At 37.0% G+C, this 12,008-nt stretch overlaps 1 protein-coding gene across 1 annotated transcript in view; it reads left to right on the top strand.

The window, feature by feature from the left end:
• Nucleotides 1–12,008, top strand: part of LOC101881817 (isoleucyl-tRNA synthetase 1) — a 110,800-nt gene that overhangs the window by 33,003 nt on the left and 65,789 nt on the right. The window contains exons 12-14 of the mRNA XM_005149384.3: nucleotides 3,347–3,469; nucleotides 4,817–4,908; nucleotides 9,947–10,045. Of these exons, the coding sequence (XP_005149441.2) occupies nucleotides 3,347–3,469; nucleotides 4,817–4,908; nucleotides 9,947–10,045 (314 nt within the window). The remainder of the gene's footprint in view (nucleotides 1–3,346; nucleotides 3,470–4,816; nucleotides 4,909–9,946; nucleotides 10,046–12,008) is intronic.

The raw sequence follows: 12,008 nt of genomic DNA, 5'->3' as shown, positions 1-12,008 counted from the left end.
AAGGCATTGTAAAGAAAAAAAACGTAAAATATTAGTGTCAGAGGAAAAGTACACTAAGGTCACAAACAAAACTTTGCACTCATTAGCTAAGGAGCAGCTTGATTTTATAATGCATGATGCATAGACCTGAGTCAACTGGCTATGCTGTCTTTAGGAGGAAATTGCATAGTATATGTCACACTTAGTGCTGCTACCTTTTCCTTCTGGGATGCATGTAGTTCAGTTTTGACAACTCACTGATCCTTTGTGTTTAGAAAAGCTCACAAAGGGACTGGTTTAGATGCAGGAATTCATCATCGTGTAGCAGGCTCTGTATAGAATGGTGTTACATGTGTTGGCATTAAATATTTGCCTTTAGGCAAGCTTAGATAAAGGAAGAACTAATTGTAGACAGGACTGTCTTTGTAATTAATTGGCTTCTCTGAGACTTCCTTTACTGTGGTGTTGAAGGTGACCGGAAAAGGTAAGTGGAGCAGGAGGCAAAGGTCAAAGGAGAAGAAATAGAGCAGTCCTTCACAGAAAGCATTGTGTCTTGTCTCTATCCCTTCCCCTCAATATAAGTCCTTTCGACACATAGGAATAGAGAGGTAAAAGTATTTTTTAAATTCTGCTTACTGATACATATTCTGTATTGCTGATTAGAAAGGTATACTTATCCAACAAAATCTGAAGTAAGAATTCAAATTCATTTAGTTCCTGGGTGTGTAGTTTCATTGTCTTCTGTGATGCTTTTGCCAAATACAAGCTGCCACGCAATTATTGGAGCACTGTTAATTCATTTCAAAAATTAGAGCTCACAGACAAGCTTAAAGGACAAGACAAACTCTGTAAACTCATTGTACCTCCAGATTAAAATTCATTAAACATTAAAATTCGGCTACTCAGGCATTTCATCATATGTAAATTTGCCTACACTCAACTTAAAGCTTTGTTAACATTGTAATTTGCATGCAAGCCCTATATGCATCCAGTGCCTGCTCAGACTGAGTCATCGAAGTTTCATAGATGTCTTACTGTTGTGCTTTACTTTTGCAATTTACTTGATTTTTAAAAGGTGCTAGTTTTTTTTTTAAATTCATATGGAAAAGCTTTAAGTTCTCATCAGTGAGCTGTTTAATAGCCTCTGCTTAATTTTCTGTATTACAACTTTTATATGTAATCTTTTGAGGGAATTAATTGTGGCAGTGGTACAAAAGTAAACACTATAATTTCCATCCTGGAAAGAATTGAATTTTTTCTTAGCTTTCCAGTGGAGCTTAGCATTTGTGGATTTCTCTGTGTGCCTGAATATATTCTTAGATTGTGGTTGCTGAGGCAAATATTCATTAAATCAAATGGCAGGTCACTCTGGAAAGCTTTTACATTCCAGTTCTTCAAAAGAAAGGAACTAACTGCAGAAAATCAAAATAGCAAAGCCCTTCATAATTTGCTGCATCAGTGATGCAAATGGAACTGAACCACCTCTTGACCTAGGTCCTGCTTTAGCTACATTGTGAGCATGCCAAGCTTTGTAGTCTTTGCTGGCTGCCTCTTCAAAGCCTTTTACAATTCACTGCCAAATCAGGGTTGACCTTAGTTCTGTCATTTAGCCTACATCTTATAGCAGGCAGACTGCAGTATTTATCTCAGCAATAATAGTTGGTGAAAGCCCAACTGGGAATGGGCTTAGCTCAGTTACTCTATTGACTGAAGAAGCTGGTTGACCAAGTGGAAGCTGAATAATCGTGATGGCTGTCTTCAGCTGCCGGAGAGTGGAAAGAGATCGTGGTCTAGAATAAATGAATGCTGTATTTGAGGTGTTGGGTTTTTTTCTTTTGTTTCCGTGTGTAATGCTTTGCTACGTGAAGTAGCTAACTTCACTATAGTTATGGATGAGTTTCATCATTGTAAAATATACTGTGAATCAACAGGCAACATCTACTGGATCTGGCTTTGAGGGAGTTGGTAACTACAGGGACTAGTGGGTAGGGTAGGAAGTACAGAATGAAGACCACAGGAAGGATCTGGAAACCCTGCTCCATCACTCCAAAGCTGACTTGCCTGTGTGTAGTTATGTCTAGGAAAGGAGAATTCAGTTAGCTATGAAGCACTTGCTTATTTAATGCTTATTTACACACATGCTTGTGGTGTGGTCTGCTTGATCAAGGTGGACAAACTGCTTTGGAGTGCAACTCCAATGAAATAGCTGCTGTATTTTATGGAAGGTAAATGAGTTCTAGGCACAGAGGAAGGGAACAGTTCAACTGTTACCAGTTTTGGCAGGAAGGATCACTGCAGGTTCTGTTTCACATGACACAGAACTTCGGGTTTTATCCCTGAAGTCTGTGATTTCCCCTGTTCTGTCAGAGCAGCAACACAGTAACCTCTGAGACTCAAAAAACCCTATTGACTTGATGGAGGCTTAGACAGGGCCTTTTTCTTTGAGGAAAATGAAGCGACTCTGTGAATGTGCTGAGAGTGACTGAGGGGCAGCTGACCTCTTCTGCCTTCCCCTTCTACCCTCAGAAATGTTCTTTGGGTTAGTGTAAGACAGCGGGTAATCTGGAGGTAAGATACCGATTTAATTTGACTTCAAACTTGACATCAAAATCTGAAGTTTTCCATTCCCCTACTAATTTCGTTTTCATCTTTTCTAAAATACCATTGTTATTTAATTATGTTCAGGAAAGTCTTGTAGTGAACCTCTTTTTCTTGCCTTTATTTTTTTTTTTCCTTTCCTTACTGCTACAGGAAATTAAAAATTTAAACAGGTTGGCCAGGAAAATCAACTGTGATGTTGTCCCTGTGTGGTTTTCAGTCCATAGCTTTGCTTATGCGCCAGCAAAGATTGAGAAATGCAGATTAAAAGATTTTGGAGCATCAAGACATTGAGAAAATGGGATTTCTTATGCGGAGTTAGATTGATTAAAAGAGCCTGCCTTCTGAAAAATGCATTCAGGCTGGTGTGCTAAGAAGGCGTAAGGCTCTGGCTGGTAAAGGGCATGACATGGTGCTGTCAGTTCCTTTGCTATGCAAGAGTAGCTCTAAGCTGTTGACTACATTATGTGTATATGTACACACATACATACGAATAATATGTATGTACAGAAGCACGTGTACATATTCCCTCTACTAGGTATGAGAAAACATATAATACAGAAATCATAATTTCTCTGATGCATAAAACTAGAATCCTATAAAATACTTACTTTCCTATGCATGTTTGGGATTAGTGAAGGCTAAGTATTTTGGTATTCTTGTCCAGTCATCACATTGTCTATTTAAAATTTAATTTATTTTTTTCCAGGGTTGGATATTTGAACCAGTATTTTGTACTTCTGTAACTTAGTGCTTGTCTGTTTTGTAGGATGATTACAGAGTCTGCATGGATTTTAATATAATTCAGAAAGATTCTGTGCCCGTTTGTCCTGTTGATGCATCAGGCTGCTTTACAGCAGAAGTGACTGACTTTGCTGGACAGTATGTGAAGGTCAGTGGTCTTAGAGAAAGCAAGTTACTGCTTGATTCAAGATAAATTTTATGGCTGATGGAAATGTGCATTTAGTACCTGGAAAAATTAAAATATGCGTTAACATTTGCAACCATGTTGCAATTGTTATTTATGATATCTGAAAAGTAAAGAATTTGAAATGTAAGTACTACAATGTATCTAGTAGTAAACTGGAAGAGTATTATCTCCTGGTTGCTTCTGTTGCAGAAGGAGTATGATTTTATCCTCGTTTCTTATGGCAATGTTAAGCATGTAGTCTGTAGGCAAGTGTGCAGAGCCTCCCTTACCTCTGAATGACTTATGAGTTCACAAATGTCGTCATTAAGTTTATCCCCAGTTATTGTAACACGGCTTGTTAGGGGAGAGAAATCCTGTCACTTCCCCACTTGAGGGATGCATTGAAATGTGAATTAACTTGCCAATAGAGGCAAGAGAATCCACATAAAAGGAACCTACAGTATTTCCAGATTGTTACAGGCATAAATCCATAGAAAGGAGTGTCTTTTTTAATTCTATATATTATCAAAACAAATCGGCTTTAGCTGTTTTCCCACTGTTAAAGTTTGTAGCAAAGAATGTTCCTGTAACCACAATTTACTTGAAAAAAAGACTTGAAAATTGTATTGCATTTGAACTCAAACAACTATAATTGCTTCCTGATATATATTAAAGCAAATAAAAGAACATTGGAGGCTACATGTTTAGCTTTTTCTGGTAGAAATCTGAACTTAAGGCTCTTAGAAAATACTCTTCTGATGCTGAAAACTAATGCATATTGCTGTATCAGAAGTCTTTCTATTCTTTTTCCTTTCTTAATGTCATGTTGACACTTGTTTGTTCAGTAGATTGTCTTCCATTATTAATATGACCTTCACTTCCAGCTTAGAATGTAAATCCTGTATAGTTAGTAAGGTTTTATAAACTACCTTCAACTTCTGTAGTCATATTAATGTGTTGTAGTGAAGTCTAAATGTGAGGTAAGCACTATGTAAATTTCTTCAAGAAAATCTGAAGACTCAATAATTAAGATATTATTTAATATGAGTTCTGGCTTATATTACTGCTATAGAAAATTTGAATGTTGTACAGTTCTGTGTATGTGGAATTAAAGGACTGATGCTTTACACCAGGATTTGGAGAGCAAGTCACTTTCCAAATTTAATGTTTTACTGTGCCTCTGCAGTGAATGAATAAATTATGTGAAGCTTTTTGTATATTTTTTGTGTGTTTATGTAAAAAACATTTGTAGGGGTTTTGTCTGTTTGAGTATTGTAAACCGATCCTTTAGTAGCTTACTGAAGTTTGTTTTTGTTGTCTTTTTTTTAGGATGCAGATAAGAACATCATTAAATTACTGAAAGAGAAAGGCAGACTGGTTCACAGCAGTAGTTTCAAGCACAGCTATCCTTTCTGCTGGAGGTAAGGAGAGAAGTGCATATGGCTTTGAGGGGTCTAGCTGAGTAGTTCTTCAGGTTTGTCTAATTTTTCCCCTCCCTTGACCTACTTTATTTTTTTATCAAGAGTACAAGTAGCAGGAATCAAGCTTAATATGTTAGGAAAGCTCCAATTTTGGTCTGGTAATCAAGTGAATTATTTATTTTTTCTTTGCTGTGAATCTGATGAATTTAGGTGTAGATCTGAAGATATTTTTTCTGTTATGATTTTACAGGTGTGTGTTTGTGGTTTAAATTTCTTCCTTCAGTGTTACATGTAGTACTGCTAACTGCCTTCTGAAGATGGCTGTAATCACTCTGAAAAGCTTATTTTCTAAGCAGCCAAGTACTGAGTATTAAAAGGATGTTTTGGAACCCTTTGCATTGTATCTGAATAAGTGTATTGCAGAATGCCTTTAACTGTCTTCATACTTTCCATATATTAGAGAAAATGGCTGTATTGTAGCTGTTATCATAGTTACTTGTTCTTAATCTTGTAAACTACTTATTTCTTTAGAGTCTAGTAGAGCCCAGTTACTTATATTGTGAAAACATCTGTATTGTTGATTAAAATCCAAGTTAGCATTTATCCACTGCAGTGGTTAGCCTAATGCGTAAATACGGGTTTTTTTCTGCTGTCATGCCTGAGTGGAGATCACAAACAGTGGTTATGTCTCTGATCAGAAGTAGCAATCAACATGTTTTTAGTATCTGCAGGGACTTCTTTAAAAAGTTTGGGTTTTGTCAACTTAGAAATTCAGGATCAGCTCTGGAATGTCAGGTAGGTGGCTCAATACAGTGACTATCAGAAATATTCCTTGTCAGACTGGGAATTCTGCAGAGGCTAAAGGAGCCTCCATGTGCAAGTCTCTATGGGTCTTCAGTAAACTAACATCAGAAGTTTTAGTTATGAAGTTATGAGAAATACAGGGTAGGCAAATTTACTCAAGAAGTGAAGCACATTCTTGTTAACATCCTCTCTGGTTTTTAATGTCTACTGTTGCTACTGCAAAACTGAGAGAAACATAATCACTGAACAATGTGACATTTAAAAAAGATACTAGTAATCTTTCAGTAGGAATATTGTATTAAACTCCTATTACAAGTAAAGACACTTAAAAAAATAAAATATCTAATTTCGTATCTGAAATTACTTGAAGTCCCATCTGATGCATACAGCAACTGTACTGGAATAGCTGTGATGAAAGCTTTTCTCTCTGTCTAGCTTTAATGCTGCTAAGTGAAGCATTTGGCAATGTGCTTTTATTTTTATTATATAGAAAGGATAGCCTTTACTTGCTTTTGAATAGCACGATTGGTTTGTTTCTAATGGGTACATAGAGGAAGAAGGGAAATAACTCAAGTAATGAGTAATGTCCTTGATGATATGGCAGTTTTTGAAAAATGGCAGCCCAAAACCAAGCAAGGCTCGTGTTTTCCTTGTGTAGCAATTTAAATGTGCAGTCATGGCTGCCTGAGACAATGTGTTGTTATTAGTCTCAGTTCGGAGACAAACTTGTAATACATAAATGCTGATTCTGTGGAACACACATAATCCTGCCACTCTGTTGACATTTTTGTTGATTGATGATAAGTTGCAGGCAGCACCTAGGAGCAAATTACCTAGTGGGAAGAACAGAACAATGGATTCTACTTGAAAAGCTCATTTCACTGCCACCACAAATCAAACCATGATTGGAATATGCTAAAAGTAGAAGAGTAGTTCTTAACTTTGAACATAGTTACAAGTTATTTTGATTAATGTAAGAAAACTTTGAAATCAGACTCTTCTACTTGATGTAGATTGTTCATGCTTTTCCCTGAAACCAGCCAGTAGTTGAATCCTCAGGATGTTGAGATATTTTCCCTCTCTACGTATCATCAAATTAGGGCCCTTCTCTGCATTTTCATAGAATCATTGAATGGTTTGGATTGGAAGGGACCTTTATGCTTACATAGTTTGAGCCCCCCTGCCATGGGCAGGGACACCTCGTGGTAGGCCAGGTTGCTCAAAGCCCCATCCATTTTCTTGTAATATGTAGTAATTTTATGTCAACTAAACTTTAAAATCAGAGAAAAAAACAGCAACAACATGGTAAGTACACAACAGATAGGTTTCATTTAGAATGCCCCTGCACTGGAGAAATGTTTCCCATTGCTGAAGATGGAGATAATGGTCAAAACCAGTCTATGTCCATGTGAGATCTTGAGAGTCAGTATGACCTACGTAGCAGTTTAACTGTTGACACAGCAAAGGTAACTAGCGTGACAGCTGAAGTGTCCATTCCAGTTACTATTAGGAGGCAATATTGGGGAGCTCTGTCATTGACAGATACAGAACTTACGTCTTTTTCCAGCCAGTGAAAGCAAAGCCAAGAAGCATCTTTCATAGCATGAGGTAAATTGTCTATCACTTACCTAAATTACAAGAAAATAGAATGGGAACAAGATCACAGTAACTTCTTTTAAATGGCTGTGCAGTCCAGAACAGGAATGAGAGAACTATTGAGAGTGTGTAGTGACCATAGAGAATCATCTTTTCCAATCTTAATGTTTTCAGGTATAAAGATAGTGTTTCAGAGAATACTAATTTTGTGGCACTGCTGGTGAATGGGCTGTTTGCTCAGGTGCTTTGTTTCTTTGATTCCTCTGACAGAATTCTAAAGGACATATTACAAGGGGAACAGAACATTGTTCAGTTGAGACAGAGAGGAATGTTTAGGCAGGAATTTTGTAAGCATCAGTCTCAGACTTAAGCTCTGTCTGGGTGTTTTTTCTCTTGTCTTGTGTTGATGGAAAACACAACACGATAAGGGGTATTTCTCATGTGATTGTACAGCAAAGAAGTGAATCTGTTTTCTTCAACCTTTTTGCCAGTCACAGGGAACAGAAATGTGTAGGATGTCACTGGTTAGGCAGATTTTCAGTAAATTGCTCCCTTTTTAGCTCCTGCTGAGGCACTGCTTGGCAGTTCAGCTAGAAGAAAGAAAATATTATGGGAAACTGTCCCATCTTCCCCTTTTTTGCTGCCTTCATATAGGTGGAAACAGTGTTCTTTGGGTGGTTCGGTGTGGTCACCAAGTATAAACTTGCAGTGATCACTTGAAAACCTAGGGAATGGTTATGGCGTCATCTGCTTGTCTGTGTTTTTCAAGTTGTGCCTGAATCTACTTTGGCACTGAAGCAATATATAGCAGATGCTTACTACTCATGGAGGTTGGGTATCAGTTTATTGTCCCAGCACTCTTCTTGCGATATGTTAAAACCGTGTGATAAACTTTTATTATCAGGTTTTACTCTTCTTGTTTCCAGTAAACTCAAGATCTTGTATGTGCTGGCAACTCATCATTACTCAGCCCGTCTGAAACAGGATGCTCAGTGAAACCAAAATACTTCTGGAGAGCATTGTAGCTTGTAGAGTACTTCTTTTTTTTGCAATGATCTTGCTGCTGTGTGAGGAGTTAAATAAATTACTCTCTTTTTTAGGTGTTTGGACCTAAAATTGAGAATTGGAACATCCTGGCTTAGTATGTTTGCACTAAATAGCTGGAGCACTACTAGGTTATTTTTACTTTGAGCTCTTACCATTTCCTGAAAGGTTATAGGTACTTAACTCTTAAAATACACCAATTGGAATGTACAGATTATAAAGAAATGCCTATTGCAGTATAGTATTAAGAGAAGCAATGTGTTGCTTTATGCTATGTGAATAGAGTTTTTAAGGTTTGAACAGCCTTTGCTGTGTGTTTTCTTCTGTTGGTCAGGCAAGTGTATCTTCTGGAAGTGCTTCCACAGTAGAAATTGTGATTTACATCATAATCTCTAGCAGTTTGTACATTTCTTGCTATGATATAAGTAATATGAATTAAATATGTAAGATGGGTCAGAGTAGCAACTGCATGTAGGAGATGAATAGCAGTTTCTCAGGGTCTTTGCTTGTGAATTACTGTCGAGCAAGTGTACTTCTAAGTTCTGAGACAAAGTGACTTAAACGAAAGTAATGTTTTAAGATACATTTTGGGGTGAATTGATAGTAAGGGAGAATGAGCTTCCTGTCCCAGTGGTGTTGGAGCTGCTCTGTATCCACAGACAGATTTTTACCTCCTGGAGCTCGGTCTCCCTTTTCAAGCAGAAAAAATGGAAGAATGTGAAGGATCAGAAATGACTGAATTCTTCTATAACAAGTTTTACCCACTGTTTGATTACTGGATGCTTTAGAAGGATTTATGCTACTATTGAGACTGTAAGCAGCTGCATTATGGAACTAACAAATGAGAGATGGGTTGAGACACAACGCAGTCAGATGCTTAGAGATACAAATTTTACTAGGTAATTTAGGAGTTTATCAGTCTGTGTGCTCCGCTCCATAGTGTTTGATTTCTAAGCAATCACAAGTTCTGAAACTGAGATTGCCATCCCATAGGGGTTTTGTTTCACTGAATGCTGAATTAAGGAATTCTACTTTTATATGTTTATCTGGATCTCTCCTCCCCCTGCAGTGGGATGTTCTTCCAGTTAAACCTGGATTAATTATTATTCTTTTAAATCGAGTAATAGAAATGTAGCAAAATGTTTTCTGGCTGTTCAGTTTGATATATACATAAAGATACAGAATGAGCTCACATAGAAAGCTTAAATATGACTCATTTTAATAGTTACTGAAGTTCATTGTACTATGTAGGAACAGAAATTGCAAATTCAAGTATGGTTTGAATGTTCTCATGATTTCTCATGCTATACAAATTCCTTAAATTGTTGGGTTTGAAGGCTTTAAAATTTCATTTATTTATTCAGGATGTGATTTTTAAATAGGAGCTCAGTGTAACAGTTTGTGTAATTTAAAAAACAAAACAAAGCCCAACCTTTTGAAACTGCAATGATATTTCAGGAACAATGAATTCAGTGAATGGAAAGGGGACTGTTGTGTACAAAAAAACTACATTGAAGAGTACTTTATAAATAATGTAGCATTAAAAATGTTTTTGTTCCGTTTTGCTCCCTTCCCTATCACCTTCCTTCTACAGGTCAGATACTCCCTTGATATACAAAGCTGTGCCAAGCTGGTTTGTAAGAGTGGAACACATGGTGGAGAAGCTACTGGAGAATAATGCCCAATGCTACTGGTAATGTCTCCTGCATTCGTATTTTTTGTTTCTTTGCTCAGAGTTGGGGATGTAGGTGCTGGAACTATACCTCCTTTAGTGTGCTAACTTACAGATTTCCATTCTGTCTTTCTGAGCCAGTATTATTGGAATGGGGGGTTGTAACCAGTTTTAAATAGTGTTTTACCTCTGGTTTTACAAACATGCTTCAAACTGATGGAGAAGTGGGATAGTCAACAGATACGCTGTACTTAATTGCATACCAGCCCAGTGCTTGGATGTGTTTGTGCACTGCTCCTTTCTTGTTTCAGGAAGGTATTCTTTGCTTGTGTAGAAACCTAGTGACAAATATATTTTCAGAGTGTAAAGTTAAATATGTGTTAATAATTTGTAGTGAAATACATTACAGGATCCATTAAAAGTATCCTAAGATCATGTTCTACAATCTTAAGCAATTCAGCATGAAAGAAAATAGAAAGGAAATTCAACCTTTGAGGCATAGTTAAGCCTCCCAAAAGAGTTTACTAGGGAGAAGGATTTAGGCACCTAAACTCTTGGTATATGTTGTTCCAGAATAATTTTTAGATCAGTGGGGTTTTTTTTTTTTTGTTTTTGTTTTGTTTTTTTGTTTTTTTTCTTTTTCATCTAGTTGTTACAAATGCACCTTTGTCATAGGTGCATTTGAAGAAAAAAAACAACTAACTTTCCCTCAAAACAACCCCAAAAAACCCTAACCCAGCTGCCCTGGCTTGTGAAATAGTTATAAGTAAGCTCAATTTCAGAGGTTTAAATTAAAAAATTCTGCTAATGGCGAAGCCAGAATCTTTCTATGTCTGCAGGGAGTGTGAAAAATATTTGTGTGAAATTTATGCAGAAAACTTTAGATTATTTAAATGCACTATTAAATTAGAAGTAAGAGGAAATTGTTGCTGGTGGGAGCCATTTTGAGAGTCATGGCTTTACTGTGTGTTAGGAACAAAGGACCTTATATTCTCTACCTCCATAAGCTTTATTTTTATTTCCCCATATTTCATAAATAACTTGTGCTTGGGAAGTTGAGGCTGTGTGGGGAAAACATGGAGGTTACAGCCTCATTCAGTTGTACTGTGTGCTGTTCCAGTTGCCATTCAGTCTTTCCGTACGAGTACTGTAGGGAAGCTGTGTGCCTGTGCTCAGAAACTGAAATGATATTAAAGAAGGTGACTCAACTTTCAATGAACAATTACAGCTTATGCTGCGTTTTCTTTATGGGCAGTAGTTAGCAGTTAAATTCTCTGTGAGCAGCTTTTGCATAACTGCTTACGTGGAACAGGCATGGTAAATACTGAAATATGTGGGAAAAGTTAGTGATCCATGATACAGACCATGCAAAAATGCTGCAGTGTTGGCTTACTAATAGGCACATGCCCAGTCTGGATATGTAAGAAGATTTATAGATTAGTAAGTGTTGCTTTCTGTTTTCCATAACAGGTCATACTGTGATCCTTCTCTGGGGGAAAAATAAGCTGGAGAGGGGGTGAAAGTGTTTGTTCTTAGCTTTAATTAGCTTCCTCAAGATGCTTTTACTGTTTTGATGGCTGACAGTAGACCTGCATACTTAATTTTCACATGAACATAAAAAAATACGTAGTGATCCTATTAAGGAAATGTTTGAATATTTGAGATCAGCTTTGCTTTTCCGGAAGCAAAGTTTCAAGAGGAAACTGCTAAGTGACCTCTACTCTTCCAGAAGACATTACTAAGAATTAGTGAACAGTTTGAACCCTGCCTTATCTACTGATTTGAGGTTTAATTGGTGCTCTTTCTAAGCCTTGAATAGTGGAGATTCAAACCAAACATGGGAGCTGTCATTGCAAAGGTTGGGTGGGAACACCAGGCCAATTGTATTAATTGGTAGTACTCAACATGCTTGGAATTAAAGTCACCATTTGTCTTTTAAAGGTGGTTCTTGAGTCTTAACATAATTCCATAATTGAACATAAAC

Source organism: Melopsittacus undulatus, chromosome 9 (assembly GCF_012275295.1).
Source record: "Melopsittacus undulatus isolate bMelUnd1 chromosome 9, bMelUnd1.mat.Z, whole genome shotgun sequence".
Lineage (NCBI taxonomy): Eukaryota > Metazoa > Chordata > Aves > Psittaciformes > Psittaculidae > Melopsittacus > Melopsittacus undulatus.
Note: the sequence above shows the minus strand (reverse complement) of the source record. Positions and strands in the feature narration are given on the sequence as shown.